Source organism: Mesoplodon mirus (genome assembly GCF_964341445.2).
Source record: "Mesoplodon mirus genome assembly, chromosome: 2".
Lineage (NCBI taxonomy): Eukaryota > Metazoa > Chordata > Mammalia > Artiodactyla > Ziphiidae > Mesoplodon > Mesoplodon mirus.
This window is the reverse complement of record NC_138977.1, coordinates 36609353-36626209: the sequence shown is the minus strand read 5'-3', so window position 1 is coordinate 36626209 and position 16857 is coordinate 36609353. Positions and strand designations below refer to the sequence as shown.

The 16857-nt window shown below is 36.1% G+C and overlaps 1 protein-coding gene across 4 annotated transcripts in view; it reads right to left on the bottom strand.

The window, feature by feature from the left end:
- MAPK10 (mitogen-activated protein kinase 10) overlaps positions 1 to 16857 on the bottom strand; it is a gene marked incomplete at both ends in the record, with an annotated part of 162255 nt that overhangs the window by 56264 nt on the left and 89134 nt on the right. The window contains one exon of one of the 4 annotated variants that reach the window (XM_082607773.1): positions 10958 to 11029. The exons of the other annotated variants lie outside the window; for them this stretch is intronic. Within the exon in view, the coding sequence (XP_082463899.1) occupies positions 10958 to 11029 (72 nt within the window). The remainder of the gene's footprint in view (positions 1 to 10957; positions 11030 to 16857) is intronic. 4 annotated transcript variants of the gene reach the window in all.

Here is a 16857-nt window from a genome sequence, read left to right as displayed (position 1 = left end):
GGAGGACAGCGCAGCAACAGGGGTGCGGAGGGCAAAGTGGAGAGATTCCCGCACAGAGGATCGGTGCCGACCGGCACTCACCAGCCCTAGAGGCTTGTCTGCTCGCCCGCCAGGGCGGGCGGGGCTGGGAACTGAGGCTCGGGCTTCGGTCGGAGAGCAGGGAGAGGACTGGGGTTGGCGGCGTGAACACAGCCTGCAGGGGTTAGTGCACCACGGCTAGCCAGGAGGGAGTCCGGGGAAAAGTCTGGACCTGCCGAAGAGGCAAGAGACTTTTTCTTCCCTCTTTGTTTCCTGGGGCGCGAGGAGAGGGGATTAAGAGCGCTGCTTAAAGGAGCTCCAGAGAAGGGCGCGAGGGGCGGCTATCAGCATGGACCACAGAGACGAGCATGAGACACTAAGGCTGCTGCTGCCGCCAATAAGAAGCCTGTGTGCGAGCACAGGTCACTCTCCACACCTCCCTTCTGGGGAGCCTGTGCAGCCCGCCACTGCCAGGGTCCCGGGATCCAGAGACAACTTCCCCGGGAGAATGCACAGCGCGCCTCAGGCTGGTGCAACGTCACCCCAGGCTCTGCCACTGCAGGCTCGCCCCACATCTGTAACCCTCCCTCCCTCCAGGCCTGAGTGAACCAGAGACCCCACATCAGCTGCTCCTTTAACCCCGTCTTGTCTGAGCAGAGAAGAGAAGCCCTCAGGCGACCTACAGGCAGAGGCAGGTCCAAATCCAAAGCTGAACCCCAGGAGTTGTGCAAACAAAGAAGAGAAAGGGAAATTTCTCCCAGCAGCCTCAGGAGCAGCGGATTAAATCCCCACAATCAAGTTGATGTGCCTTGCATCTGTGGAATACCTGAATAGACAATGTATCATCCAAAGTTTAGGAGGTGGACTTTGGAAGCAATGATATATATTTTTTTTTCCCTTTTTCCCTTTTTGTGAGTGTGTATGTGTATGCTTCTGTGTGTGATTTTGTCTGTATAGCTTTTTTTTTTTTTTTTTTTTTTTTAAGATGTTGGGGGTAGGAGTTTATTAATTAATTAATTTATTTTTGGCTGTGTTGGGTCTTCGTTTCTGTGCGAGGGCTTTCTCTAGTTGCGGCAAGCGGGGGCCACTCTTCATCGCGGTGCGCGGGCCTCTCACTATTGCGGCCTCTCTTGTTGCGGAGCACAGGCTCCAGATGCGCAGGCTCAGTAGTTGTGGCTCACGGGCCTAGTTGCTCCGTGGCATGTGGGATCCTCCCAGACCAGGGCTCGAACCCGTGTCCCCTGCATTAGCAGGCAGATTCTCAACCACTGCGCCACCAGGGAAGCCCTGTATAGCTTTGCTTTTACCATTTGTCCTAGGGTTCTGTCATCAGTTTTTGTTTTTTTTTTTAGTATAATTTTTAGCACTTGTTATCTTTGGTGGATTTGTTTTTTAGTTTGGTTGCTCTCTTCTTTCTTTCTTCTTTTCTTAATTACTTAAAATTTTTTTAAATAATTCTCTTTTATTTTAATAACTATTTTATTTTATCTTCTTCTTCCCTTCTTTCTTTTTTTTTTCCTCCCATTTATTCTGATCCGCATGGATGACAGGCTCTTGGTGCTCCAGCCAGGTGTCAGGGCTCTGCCTCTGAGGTGGGAGAGCCAAGTTCAGGACACTGGTCCACAAGAGACATCCCAGCTCCACGTAATATCAAACAGCAAATTCTCCCAGAGATCTCCATCTCAACGCAAAGACACCGCTCCACTCAACGACCAGCAAGCTACACTGCTGGACACCCTATGCCACACAACTAGCAAGACAGGAACACAACCCCATCCATTAGGAGAGAGGCTGCCTAAAATCATAAGAAGGCCACAGACAACCCAAAACACACTACCAGACGCGGACCTGCCCACCAGAGAGACAAGATCGAGACTCATCCACCAGAAAACAGGCACTTGTCCCCTCCACAAGGAAGCCTACACAACCCACTGAACCAACCTTAGCCACTGCAGACAGACACCAAAAACAACGGGAACTACGAACCTGCAACCTATGAAAAGGAGACCCAAAACACAGTAAGTTAAGCAAAATGAGAAGACAAAACAACACACAGCAGATGAAGGAGCAAGGCAAAACCCCACCAGACCTAACAAATGAGGAGGAAATAGGCAGTCTACCTGAAAAAGAATTCAAAATAATGATAGTAAAGATGATCCAAAATCTTAGAAATAGAATGGAGAAAATACAAGAAACATTTAACAAGGACCAAGAAGAACTAAAGAGCAAACAAGCAGTGATGAACAACACAATAAATGAAATTTAAAATTCTCTAGAAGGGATCAATAACAGAAGAATGGATAAGTGACCTGGAAGATAAAATAGTGCAAATAACTACTGCAGAGAAGAATAAAGACAAAAGAATGAAAAGAATTGAGGACAGTCTCAGAGACCTCTGGGACAACATTAAACACACCAACATTAGAATTATAGGGGTCCCAGAAGAAGAAGAGAAAAAGAAAGGGAATGAGAAAATATTTGAAGAGATTATAGTTGAAAACTTCCCTACTATGGGAAAGGAAATAGTTAATCAAGTCCAGGAAGCACAGAGAGTCCCATATAGGATAAATCCAAGGAGAAACATGCCAAGACACATATTAATCAAACTATCAAAAATTCAAGCCAAAGAACAAATATTAAAAGCAGAAAGGGAAAAACAACAAATAACACACAAGGGAATCCCCATAAGGTTAACAGCTGATCTTTCTGCAGAAATTCTGCAAGCCAGAAGGGAGTTGCAGGACATATTTAAAGTGATGAAGGAGAAAAACCTATAACCAAGATTACTCTACCCAGCAAGGATCTCATTCAGATTTGATGGAGAAATTAAAACCTTTACAGACAAGCAAAAGCTGAGACAATTCAGCACCAGAAAACCAGCTTTACAACAAATGCTAAAGGAACTTCTCTAGGCAGGAAACACAAGAGAAGGAAAAGACCTACAATAACAAACACAAAACAATTAAGAAAATGGTAATAGGTACGTACATATCAATAATTACTTAAAATATAAATGGATTAAACATAGACTAGCTGAATGGATATAAAAACAAGACCTGTACATAGGCTGTCTACAAGAGACCCACTTCAGACCTAGGAACACATACAGACTGAAAGTTAGGAGATGGAAAAAGATATTCTTTGCAAATGGAAATCGAAAGAAAGCTGGAGTAGCAATTCTCATATGAGATAAAATAGACTTTAAACAAAGATTATTACAAGAGACAAAGATAGGACACTACATAATGATCAAGGACTCAATCCAAGAAGAAGATATAACAGTTGTAAATATTTATGAACCCAACAGAGGAGTACCTCAATACATATGGCAAATGCTAACAGCCATAAAAGGGGAAATCAACAGTAACACAATCATAGTAACACCCCACTTTCACCAAAGGACAGGTCATCCAAAATGAAAATAAACAAGGAAACACAAAGTTTAAATGATAGATTAAACAAAAAGGACCTAATGGATATTTATAGGACATTCTATCCTAAAACAACAGAATACACATTTTTCTCAAGTGCTCATGGAATAGTCTCCAGGATAGATAATATCTTGGGTCACAAATCAAGCCTTGGTAAATTTAAGAGAATTGAAATCATATCGAGTATCTTTTCTGACAGCTATGCTATGAGACTAGATATCAATTACAGGAAAAAATCTGTAAAAATACAAACACATGGAGGCTAAACCATACACTACTTTATAACCAAGAGATCACTGAAGAAATCAAAGAGGGACTCAAAAAATACTTAGAAAAAGGACAATGAAAACATGATGACCCAAAACCTGTGGGATGCAGCAAAAGCAGTTTTGAGAGGGAAGTTTATAGCAATACAATCCTACCTTAGGAAAAAACATCTCAAATAAACGACATAATCTTATACCTAAAGCAATTAGAGAAAGAAGAACCAAAAAACCCCAAAGTTAGCAGAAGGAAAGAAATAATAAAGATAAGATCAGAAGTAAATGAAAAGGAAATGGAGGAAATGATAGCAAAGATCAATAATATTAAAAGCTGGTCCTTTGAGAAAATAAACAAAATTGATAAACCGTTAGTCAGACTCATCAAGAAGAAAAGGGAGAAGACTCAAATCAATAGAATTAGAAATGAAAAAGGAGAAGTAACAACTGACACTGCAGAAATACAAAAGATCATGAGAGATTCCTACAAGCAACCCTAGGCCAATAAAATGGACAACTTGGAAGAAATGGACAAATTCTTAGAAAAGCACAAACTTCTGAGACTGAACCAGGAAGGAATAGAAAATCTGAACAGACCAATCACAAGCACTGAAATTGAAACTGTGATTAAAAATCATCCAACAAACAAAAGCTCAGGACCAGATGGCTTCAAAGGAGAATTCTATCAAACATTTAGAGAAGAGCTAACACCTATCCTTCTCAAACTCTTACAAAATATAGAAGAGGGAGGAACACTCCCAAACACATTCTATGAGGCCACCATCACCCTGATACCAAAACCAGACAAAGATGCCACAAAAAAAGAAAACTACAGGCCAATATCAGTGATGAACATAGATGCAAAAATCCTCAACAAAATACTAGCAAACAGAATCCAACAGCACATTAAAAGGATCATACACCATGATCAGGTGGGGTTTATCCTGGGAATGCAAGGATTCTTCAATATACGCAAATCAATCAATGTGATACACCATATTAACAAATCGAAGGAGAAAAACCTCATGATCATCTCAATAGATGCAGAGAAAGCTTTTGACAAAATTCAACACCCATTTAAGTAGCCACAGAAAGTAGGCACAGAGGGAACTTTCCTCAACACAATAAAGGCCACATATTACAAACTCACAGCCAACATCATCCTCAATGGCAAAAAACTGAAACCATTTCCACTAAGATCAGGAACAAAACAAGGTGGCCCACTCTCACCACTATTATTCAACATGGATTTGGAAGTTTTAGCCAAGGCAATCAGAGAAGAAAAAGAAATAAAAGGAATCCAGATCGGAAAAGAAGAAGTAAAGCTGTCACTCTTTGCAGATGACATGGTAATATACATAGAGAATTCTAAAGATGCTACCAGAAAACTAAGAGAGCTAATCAATGAATTTGATAAAGTAGCAGGATACAAAATTAATGCACAGGAATCTCTTGCATTCCTATACACTAACAATGGAAAATCTGAGAGTGAGATTTAAGAAAACACTCCCATTTACCACTGCAACAAAAAGATTAAAATATCTAGGAATAAACTTACCTAAGGAGACAAAAGAACTGTATGCAGAAATTATAAGACACTGATGAAAGAAATTAAAGATACTACAAATATATGGAGAGATATACCATGTTTTTGGATTGGAAGAATCAACATTGTGAAAATGACTATACTACCCAAAGCAATCTATAGGTTCAATGCAATCCCTGTCAAACTACCACTGGCAGTTTTCACAGAACTAGAACAAAAGATTTCACAATTTGAATGGAAACACAAAAGACTCCAAATAGAGAATGCAATCTTGAGAAAGAAAAACAGAGTGGGAGGAATCAGGCTCCCTTACTTCAGACTATACTACAAAGCTACAGTTATCAAGACAGCCTGGTACTGGCACAAAAACAGAAATATAGATCAATGGAATAGGGTAGAAAACCTGGAGAGAAACCCATGCACATATGGTCACCTTATGTTTGATAAAGGAGGCAAGAATATGCAGTGGAGAAAGGACAGCCTTTTCAATAAGTGGTGCTGGGAAAACTGTACAGCTACATGTAAAAGAATGAAACTACAACATTACCTAACTCCATAGAAAAAAATAAACTCAATATGGATTAAAGACCTAAATGTAAGACCAGAAACTATCAAACTCCTGGGGGAAAACATAGGCAGAACACTCTATGACATAAATCACAGCAAGATCCTTTTGGACCCACCTCCTAGAGAAATGGAAATAAAAACAAAAATAAACAAATGGGACCTAATAAAACTTAAAAGCTTTTGCACAGCCAAGGAAACCATAAACAAGATGAAAAGACAACCCTCAGAGTGGGAGAAAATATTTGCAAATGAAGCAACTGACAAAGGATTAATCTCCAAAATTTACAAGCAGCTCATGCAGCTCACTGTCAAAAAAAACAAAAACCCAATCCAAAAATATGCAGAGGACCTAAATAGACATTTCTCCAAAGATATACATATTGCCAACAAACACATGAAAGGATGCCTAACATCATTAATCATTAGAGAACTGCAAATCAAAACTACAATGAGATACCATCTCACACCAGTCAGAATGGCCATCATCAAAAAATCCACAAACAATAAATGATGGAGAGGGTGTGGAGAAAAGGGAACCCTTTTGCACTGTTGGTGGAAATGTAAATTGATACAGCCGCTATGGAGAACAGTATGGAGGTTCCTTAAAAAACTAAAAATAGAACTACCATACGACCCAGCAATCCCACTACTGGACATATACCCTGAGAAAACCATAATTCAAAAAGAGTCATGTATCACAATGTTCTTTGCAGCTCTATTTGCAGTAGCCAGGATATGGAAGCAACCTAAGTGTCCATCAACAGATGAATGGATAAAGAAGATGTGGCCCATATATACAATTGAATATTACTCAGCCATAAAAGGAAATGAAATTTGAGTTATTTGTAGTGAGGTGGATGGACCTATAGACTGTCATACAGAGTGAAGTAAGTCAGATAGAGAAAAATAAATACTGTATGCTAACACACATATATGGAATCTAAAAAAAATGGTCATGAAGAACCTAGGGGCAAGACTGGAATAAAGACACAGACCTACTTGAGAATGGACTTGAGGATATGGGGAGGAGGAAGGTTAAGCTGGGACAAAGTGAGAGAGCAGCATGGACATATATACACTACCAAATGTAAAATAGATAGCTAGTGGGAAGCAGCTGCATAGCACAGGGAGATCAGCTCGGTGCTTTGTGATTACCTAGAGGGGTAGGATAGGGAGGGTGGGAGAGAGGGAGATGCAAGAGGGAAAAGATATGGGGACATATGTATATGTATAACTGATTCACTTTGTTATAAAGCAGAAACTCTCACACTACTGTAAAGCAATTAGACTCCAATAAAGACGTTAAAAAAATAAAAGAAAGGGTGGTAGTGGTATAGAGATAGACATACAAGCCAGTGGAACAGAATATAGAGCCCAGAATCTAATACTCTTTCCCGCTAAATGTGAAAACTTATAGGTCAATGAAGAAATAATAAGTTAGTCAGTAAATGGAACTGACATCCCTCTTTCACATCATACACAAAAATCATTTCCAAGTGAACTAAAGGCTTAAATATAAGAGATTAAACTTTAAAACATTCACAGCAAAATTACAAGAGAATATAAAGGCATCAAAGAATTCTTAAACAAGACATAAAAATACATGAAATATAAAAAATAAAATAAAAACAGTTTGCCAAATTCTAAAATCACTATACAATAAAATGGGAAAATAATCTAAATATAAGGAGAAGATATTTGCAACACATAAAAGGGACAAAGATTAGGTACTGGAATAAATAAAGAACTCCTACTAATCTGTTTTTTAAAATACAATAGAAAAAAATTGTTTAAAAAAAACTTTTAAACATATTACCAAGGGGGAAATATTAATGGCCAATAAACAGGAAAAGATGCTTGTAAAGTGAATGTAAATAAAAGATCCAATGAAATAGGATTTTATATCCAAGAGATTGCTAACAAATTTAAAAACAAATCTGACAATATCAAGAGTTGGTGAGGATGTTGAGTAGACACTTACATTTATATACTTTTACTCTAGAAATCAATCTGATGTTACATAGTCAAGTTTAATATGTGCACACTTATGAGGCCATGCATTTATCATAAAGAACATTGTCCATGTGCTCCAGGAGACATATATTCATTGTTTATGAAAGCAAAAACAAAAACTCAATCTATTCCAAAGTCTATTTATAGGAGAATGGATTTATTGTAGAATACTCATAGACTGGAATAGTATACAGTAATGAAAATGAATGAACTATTTCTGATTCATCAACATGGATAAATCTTAAAAATATAATATTAACAAAAAAAGCAAGTCACAAAATAATGATAGTACAATATGTAAAACAGATAAAACTAAATAATATGTTGCTTAGGGTTAAGTATGAATGTGGTAAAAATGTAAGGAAAGTCAAGGAGATTGTAAAAACATGTCTTTAGGACTGTGGTGTCCTCTGAGGAAGAGAAAGGATATAATTGAGGAGGAGCACACAAAAAAATTCAAAGGTATTGGTAATGTTCTCCTTTTTAACCTGAGTGGTAGTATATATTCGTTCATTTTATTGATCTTCTTCAAAAGCTGTGAATTTAACATTAATTCACTTGTGTAATATAAAATATTTTGTAATTTTTAAAGTAAAATTGTCTGCCAGGGTGAAATTCATTAGGAGATACCCCAATAGAAAAGTATCTCAATAGTTGAATTCTGACTCTTCTGCAGAAAGTTAAGCACATTTAATTTGAATAAAATTCAATTAGTATGTATCTTAAAATACATCTATTAATAAAGTAGTATATAAATGAAATGTTTTGGGGTATCAATTTCTCAATGCTAAAAATACTGTGTTGACTTTGTTTAGGCATAAAAGATAAAGGGCATAAGACCTTATTAATATTTTAAGTTTTGCTGTTGAGTTATTTTATATATTAAGAATATATGCATAGCTCATATTGCAAGGACTTTTATCAATCATTTACTTTGGGAATGTCTTCATATAAATAAGGATATGTTGATTAAAAATAATATGACTCCCTATGATGTATTGTATAGATGTATACTATACATATTATATATCTAATAGATATAGATATGATTTTATTGCCACTTCCAGGAAAGTCATATTTAATAATAAGGAATTTTAAAAAAATAAGTAATGTCATTCATTTTAAAAGCTTAATGTTATGATACTCAGTGTTCATAATTTGTTTGCTTGAAAAGTACTGATTTAAACTTACCTACATGTTTGAAATCGTGAAAAGACCACATCTTACAATGAGAGAAGATGCTTTCGAAAATAATTCCCATTTGCCCTTCAAAAAATTTACAGATGTATCCTTACACAAATGCTCCAGAAATGACCCAATATAAAAATATCAAGCTCAAGTATTGAAAAGACATCTAATATGAGACTTTTTAACGTTAGCAGCAACCCAAAGCCTTACTTATAAGGGATTTTGACACCCAAGTTAAGAAATGATAACCAAGCAACTGCTTCCAAAAAATGGATTCTAAGAAATGTTAATCCATACTTAGTAACTCAGTTGTGGAAATCTGATTTGATTTTCTTTAATAGAAAATGTAGGAAAAGTAATGAAAATCAATCATTTTAATTTACAAGTGGCAAATAATTCATTTCATTCATCAATTATTCAAGCACAATGAACTTCTGAAAAATCAAAGAGTACAGAGTTAACAGATTGAGTCTATTTTTATCAAATGTCTAAAATTAGCCAAAACTTAAGAACTGTTTCATGTTCATGTTCAAAGGCCAAACTCAAGTTTATAATTCGTTGGGAATCAAAGAAATCCTGTTTGTTTAAAATCTGAAGGAATTTAGTTTTTTTCACACCAACATACTTTTAAAGAGCATTAACATAAACATGAATGTGGCAAATTTATAGATGCTACTTAGTAAAATGCATATGTAGGAGACAATACTGCAATATAGACATAATTTTTTTAGAAATAAATGTGTGTCATATATAAAACTAGACAAAAGTTTTTAGTAAGAATAGAATTAAAAGTAGTGTAGCTTTATTTTTAACTAAACAAAACATTTCAGGTTAAGTTTTTTATTCTACAAAAACTGAGTGCCTAACTTGGTCATTTTGTAAACTGGTCCTTTAATACATACAGAGAATATATGTATGCAACTATATATATGTGATATATTAATCCTCAGAGCAAATGGCTAATTATAATATGATTAGGCTATAATATTAGTAATTAGATTTACTTTAATTATACTTTAAAACACCATTACTATATGCTTGATTTTGTTTTTGAATTTTCATTTAAGTAATGATCATTTTATCTTTAGTATGGTGAGGATATAATATTTTCATAAATGACTACATGTAGGAGGATATTTAACTAACTAAAGAAAATAAGTTATTATAAACCCGTATACTAAATCACATTATCCATATCTTTTTAATACTGCAGAACCTCTAGAATCTTTAATTGCTAATTATTAGCTGCTTAAGAGAGGATCACTTTTACTTATTCAAGTGATGTAAATTTGGTCTCTTCAGATATTTCATATAATCATTATTATTGAGGTTTTAATTATTGTACTTGTTAATAATGTGGAGAAAATAAGAGCAGGAATGGAGCTATGATTCCTAGAAATTAAGTAAATGAGAAAAATAATTTTAGAAGATCAATTTAAAAATGAAATTCATATGAATGCTCTCTGATTATGTGTTAATAATAAACCTATTACATTTGTGAGTACACATAACTCTAACTGATAAAAGATTTCCATGCCAAGTGAATATTCTTATGATATAAAAGCATAAATATTTAGTCTTAAACTAAAAGATTTTGTCATTTATTATCTAGCTATGAATATAACTTAATTTTTAAAAATCTACAATAAAAAGTAAAGAGTATATCACTGTCATTAATTTCATAGGACTGAATTAAGGCAGAACTTTTGATAGCATGTTGAATGTTCCATATTTGATACTGTATTATCCACATAAGATCTTGCTAGGAGACAAGGTTATCCTACCATAATGCCAGCTGGTAAACATTTGACGTTGGAGTCTCCAGAACCCCTCTAAGGGCAGTGAGAATATACCATCATCGTATTGTATTGGACACCAAAATGAATTGATTGAGAATGATACCCATAGAGACCACTGGCTGCTAAGAAGGATACGATCAGTGCCAGGAAACAGCACTGCACCTTTTATCATTTCTCCCATGATGCACCCTACTGACCACATGTCAACTGAAAACAAAAATGAAATGAAGATAAACAAGAAGACAGGAATAGAACAGCAAATAAACGAAAATACTTGCCTACCCATGCCATGGAGCAACACTCTGACCTTTTGCTGACGGGAGAAGAGGCCAGTCTTACAGTGCTTTAAAACAGTGGATGGGAAGAACACAAGAATGTCAGGACCCTTTCTGCTATGTAACTGAACTAACAATGCCACTCAATACCACCTAATGTATGATAATATTATTTTGCAATTATAATTCAATGATTAATTTAGTTTCTGATTTAAAAGGTCTCATTTGCATTCATCTGCTAGAATCCTACTGATTTGTATTGTAAATTATTTTAGATTGTGTTAATATGGGAAACATGCAAATTGGCTTTTCTTTCATTCTTTTGTATACTATACTTGGAGAAAAAACAAGAAAAGCTGAGCTGCCAGCAGCCTCAGAAGAAAGGGTTTCTTTTATAAAACACACTCACTCTTATTTATAAATATGAATAAATTTCCAGAAGTGAAATGCCAGTCCAAGAATGAGTGTTTGGAATATGCTGGTTCACTTTCATTGACTCCCATCAAAGGAGCATGCTTCTAAACTGGAAGCCTTGTCTTATCCTCATAAGCGCGGTTGCTTTATAATGGTAAGAAATGCTGGCTTTCAAAACAAGGTGGTTTGACATGAAATGAACAATATGACTTAACGAGGTGACACTTCTTCTGAGACTGTGAATCAAAAGAAACCTGGAATTCAAGGTGCAATTACAGTGGTCTCTCTGCTATTGCCAGTTATGATCCAGAACTTAAAACCAGGGAGCTAGGGCAGAGGATACTCAGGGAGGGGCAAAATGGGGAAGCAAGAAAGTGAAATCTCTCTTTAACTATACTCGGTTACTCACGTGTTCCTATTAAAACTCAGAAAGAAACATAGGTCATTCTTATGGGGGAAAATAACCTAGAAGAATAAGGGAAGTTGACGGGGAACAAATAGGGAAAGGCATTAGGATAGCAGCAGCACACTATAATTTTGCTCCAGTTACTCTTCAAATTACATCTTGTAATTTGGCAGTAACCTTACAGAATTCCTCATAAGATTCTTTCCAGTGTGAAAATCTCAGTCAGGTTAAACTCAAAGTTTCCAAAGTTTGAATTAACATCTAAACAGAGTGATCACTGCAAAGAAATGGTTACAGCTTTGAAAGTGATAGCATACCCAGAGAAGCAAATTAGTTTTGCTTCCATTTTAGGAAAGCAAGTGACATGCAAAAATATCAGGGAAAGATAGAGCAAACAGTTGTGCATCCCTTTATTATTAATGCATTTGTAATTCCAGATAATATCTGTTTCACAGGAGGTTGGTATTGTGAGTAACTTGATTAAAGGGGGAAAAAAATCTCTGAAATGGTATTTGCTTTTGAATTGCAAATATTCTTATCATACTGACCAAAATGGCCAGTCTAAGTTGTTATTTACCATGTATCTATTTTTTATAGCTATTGTGGGAGAGATAGGTAAAAACTATACAGCTCTACACTCAGTAAGCAAGTTTTCTCTTGCCTGCATCCATTCAAACATTTGGAAAAGGCTATTTCTGCCACAAACCTATCTGCTAGTTAGAAAACTTCTATTTCTATTTTTTATTTAATGCAAAAAAAATCTCTTCTATTTTATCTCTGGCAGAAACTCTTTTTTTTTTTTTTTTTTTGAGGTACGAGGGCTTCTCACTGTTGTGGCCTCTCCCGTTGCGGAGCACAGGCTCCGGACATGCAGGCTCAGTGGCCATGGCTCACGGTCCCAGCCGCTCTGCGGCATGTGGGATTTTCCTGGACAGGGGCACGAACCCGGGTCCCCTGCATCGGCAGGTGGACTCTCAACTACTGCGCCACCAGGGAAGTCCAGAAACTCATTTTTTTCTGCTACAGAACCAACTCCATTGCTTTCTAATTGTATAACCTTGGCCAAGTTACTCCATCTTTCTTTTCATCCTCTAAAATGTGGATGATAGACAGTATTTATCATGTAAAATTTTTTTAAGATGTAAAAGGATTAGGCCTGGTAAAGAGCCTTCCACATTGCCTGGTACATAGTAAGTTCTCAATAAATGTTAGTTATGTATTATATATGTATATACATATATAAATTATATTCATATACATATATAAGTATGTGTATAAATATATACATATATAAATTATATACATATATGCATATATAAATTATATATTGGAATTAAATATATATAGGGAAAGCTCATTTTTTTATATTTACATAATATTATATTGTATCTTGTATTTATATATATAATTAAGAAATTTTTTCCAATGAGGGAAGCTTACTCACTGGGCAATCCTTTTCACTGCTGAAACCACTTAGAAAGGCATTCCACATCACAGCTGACTCTCTGGAACTTCTCTCCATTATCTAAACAGGAATTACCCTGTTCCCTAATCCAAATAATAATCTTAAAATATGTGAATATAATCTATGATCTCCAACCACTCTTCTAAAACTGGAAAATTTTCATCTTTCAGACTAAAATCCCTTGATTTTCACTCTCCCTCACCTATGCCTTTAAACAACAGCAACAACAATAACAACAGATGACCTACATGGAACCTCAGTCCTGGTATTGCTTCAATCTCAGTTGGCTCTAGACTGTTGTTGGTTTAATAACTGCTATATCTCCCAGTTCTCATTTGTGTGGCTCTGCTGGATACAGATATTTCAAAGTAAAAGGAGAACAGTTTTGGAAATTTATCTTCATGTCAGAAGCTAAAATAGACAATAGATCACAAAGCTTTCACATAAAAATAATGCAGAGAGATATAAACTCAAGATGTGAACTACTGATGAATATACTGAATTCCGTTTTCTTTATTTAATGTATCTTTTCTGAGTAATAATGCCCTGGAAATCTCTCCAATTTCCAAATTCCATTTAACTTCCCTCACGATTCACTATTCCTACAGACTATCCATGCTTATGCCGTGGAAATGCTAAGTCTTGTGCCTGGAAATGATAAGCTCTATTATTATAAATTACAAAAGTAGAGTATATGCACGTGAATTTATATAGATTTTTATTACTCAAGACAGGATGATTTCTCAAGCGAAAGGCATTGCACCAAATTTTATTAATTAGTCATCACAACTATAACAGGAAATAGGCAATAAAAGAATTTGATACTAAATCTTGTTGGGACCAGGGGTAGTAGTAAGCCTTCCCTCATCTAATATACATATCTGCTTATCAGGGTGAAACTGGATTATTCTATGAAAATTTCAAGATATTCCAATGAATACTGACTGTGAATAGACCTTAGAAGAAATTGGCAAATTCAATCACAGTTGGAAACTGGATTTTGATGCTTTCTGAGACAGTCTGATGCAGTATTTGGGTCTCCATAAGAGTTTTGTACACTAATGCTGTCGAGGTAGAATTCTGGTTGCTTTTATGGTTCTGATTCATTACATTTCCCCTCTCATCATCAGTATTCCCAGAGGCAGAGAGCAGATTCATTTGCAACTGTGACAGGCAGAAACTGAGTCACTTTCCTTAGAAGGAATGTTAAGTAAGTTTTGGTGTTACTAAAATATGGTTATAAGTTTTCTAGGTGAGAAAATCTCAAGTGTATTATTTGTCAGGCATTAGACTATACTAAATTATCTTTTTTCTACTCTAGCCAAGTGATAGAAATGATATAATATAGGTCGTGGCAGTTTACATCTAAATAAAGAATGCACTTTATTGCTACTTCCACACCCCAGTGGCTTGGACTGTGATCTATGATGGAATATTTTTTGGACGATGTGAGCTTCTAACCAGCAACCTGGCAGATGTTTCCTATCTAGGAGATTATGCAGCTCTGGTAACGCAATTGTGAGACTACACTGCTTTTCTCCTTAACTTAATTATATCTTTATTTAGCATAGGATTCAGACAATGGGCTTTGATAAATTTTCTTTCAACGAATACTTCAAAGTACAATAGGAAGAAGATTTAATATGGTTTTCTAAAATCTGAACATCATTTCTTTGAAAAGTTTGTTTTAAAAGTTAATATTTAATTAGATATTTTACAAAAGCACATTGTTTTAAACTTCAGCGCAAAGATGGAATTATAAAAGGCTACTGATATGTATAAATAAACAGTGAATGTACCTACTTTGCACTTGTGAGTCTCAGTAAAAAAAAAAAAAAAAAAAAAAAAAAAAAAACATTCACAGAACACAAGGCTAAATATTCTAATTCCAGGAAACAGAGGAAGATTTTCTCCTTGAGACTACCTGTTTAACTTGCTTTTCCTTCTTTATGGCCTCTATGGCATCATATTAATGGCTAACCCTTATTTTATAAATGTCATATCATTGATTTGCTTTTTTAACAAAACAGAAGAAAATCCATTTAAACTTACAACAGAGGAGAAAATCTCTAGCTTTATGTTAAATTATAAATAAAACTGTAGACTAATGAATTTTCAAAATATTCTTTCATAAAAAGACAAACAGGGCTTCCCTGGTGGCACAATGGTTGAGAGTCCGCCTGCTGATGCAAGGGACACGGGTTCGTGCCCCGGTCTGGGAAGATCGCACATGCCGCAGAACGGCTGGGCCCGTGAGCCGTGGCCGCTGAGCCTGCACGTCCGGAGCCTGTGCTCCGCAGCGGGAGAGGCCACAACAGTGAGAGGCTCTCGTACCACAAAAGAAAAAAAAAAAAAAGACAATTTTTTACTGCAACAAAATATTTTAAATTGTCATCTTTAAAATCGTGTAATTCTGCAGTATACACAAATAAGGAATTAAAGAAATCCTGATGTTGAAAAAAAATTTTTTTTCTTTAAACTTTTCATGTTCTGATGAACAAATAGTAAATGCTGGCTCTGAATGTCTCACATTATCACCAAATTAATTACAAGCTCCCTGAAGATTTGGGTAATTATCCTCACTTCATTCTGCACATCAACTTGAAGAAGTGCTTTAGTAAGTGACAAACTATTCATTTTCTTTCCTTTTACTGTCTAATTCACAGACAATTTTGGTTTCTCATCACTTGAGAATTTTTTTATTCTAGGTGGTCTTTTTGTTATTTCTATTTTTTATAGTTTACCTAATTCAATTTGAAGGTTATTTGGGCCAGAGTGCCTCCAAACTAACTTCATACCATAAAAACTGAAGTTCCTCATCTTTTTTTTTTTTTTCTTTGCAGTACGCGGGCCTCTCACTGTTGTGACCTCTCCCGTTGTGGAGCACAGGCTCCGGACGCACAGGCTCAGCGGCCATGGCTCACAGGCCCAGCCTCTCCGCGGCATGTGGGATCTTCCCGGACCAGGGCACGAATCCGTGTCCCCTGCATCGGCAGGTGACTCTCAAACCACTGCGCCACCAGGGAAGCCCAGTTCCTTATCTTTTAAAGGTATTTACAGGTATGTGTATGTTTGTAAACATCTAATGTTTTATATATATTAAATGATATCATCACAGCAATCCTGTAAGGCAGGCAAAGGAGGTATTTTATAAAGTAACTTGAAGTTGGTCGGAGATGTCACATAACTAAAGCTAAGAGGACCAGAGTAAGTTCTTGGAGCCCTTATGCTCTGGAGACTCATTTGACTGCTGAAGGAGAAAGAGTCCCATAATAGGTATCACTGTTCACAAACTTTGTCCTAAGGGCCAATCAGGCCAAGGGCAGTTTAAATGGAATAGAACAACTAGTGATTAAGGAATGTGTTTTGTTGTTTGCAGTTTTACCCCCTCAAGTAGTTCACTTTATTTTTGAAGATCTTTCAGTACTCTGCCTACAGAACTGTAGAGGGATAAGGAAAAATAATATGCTTTTAA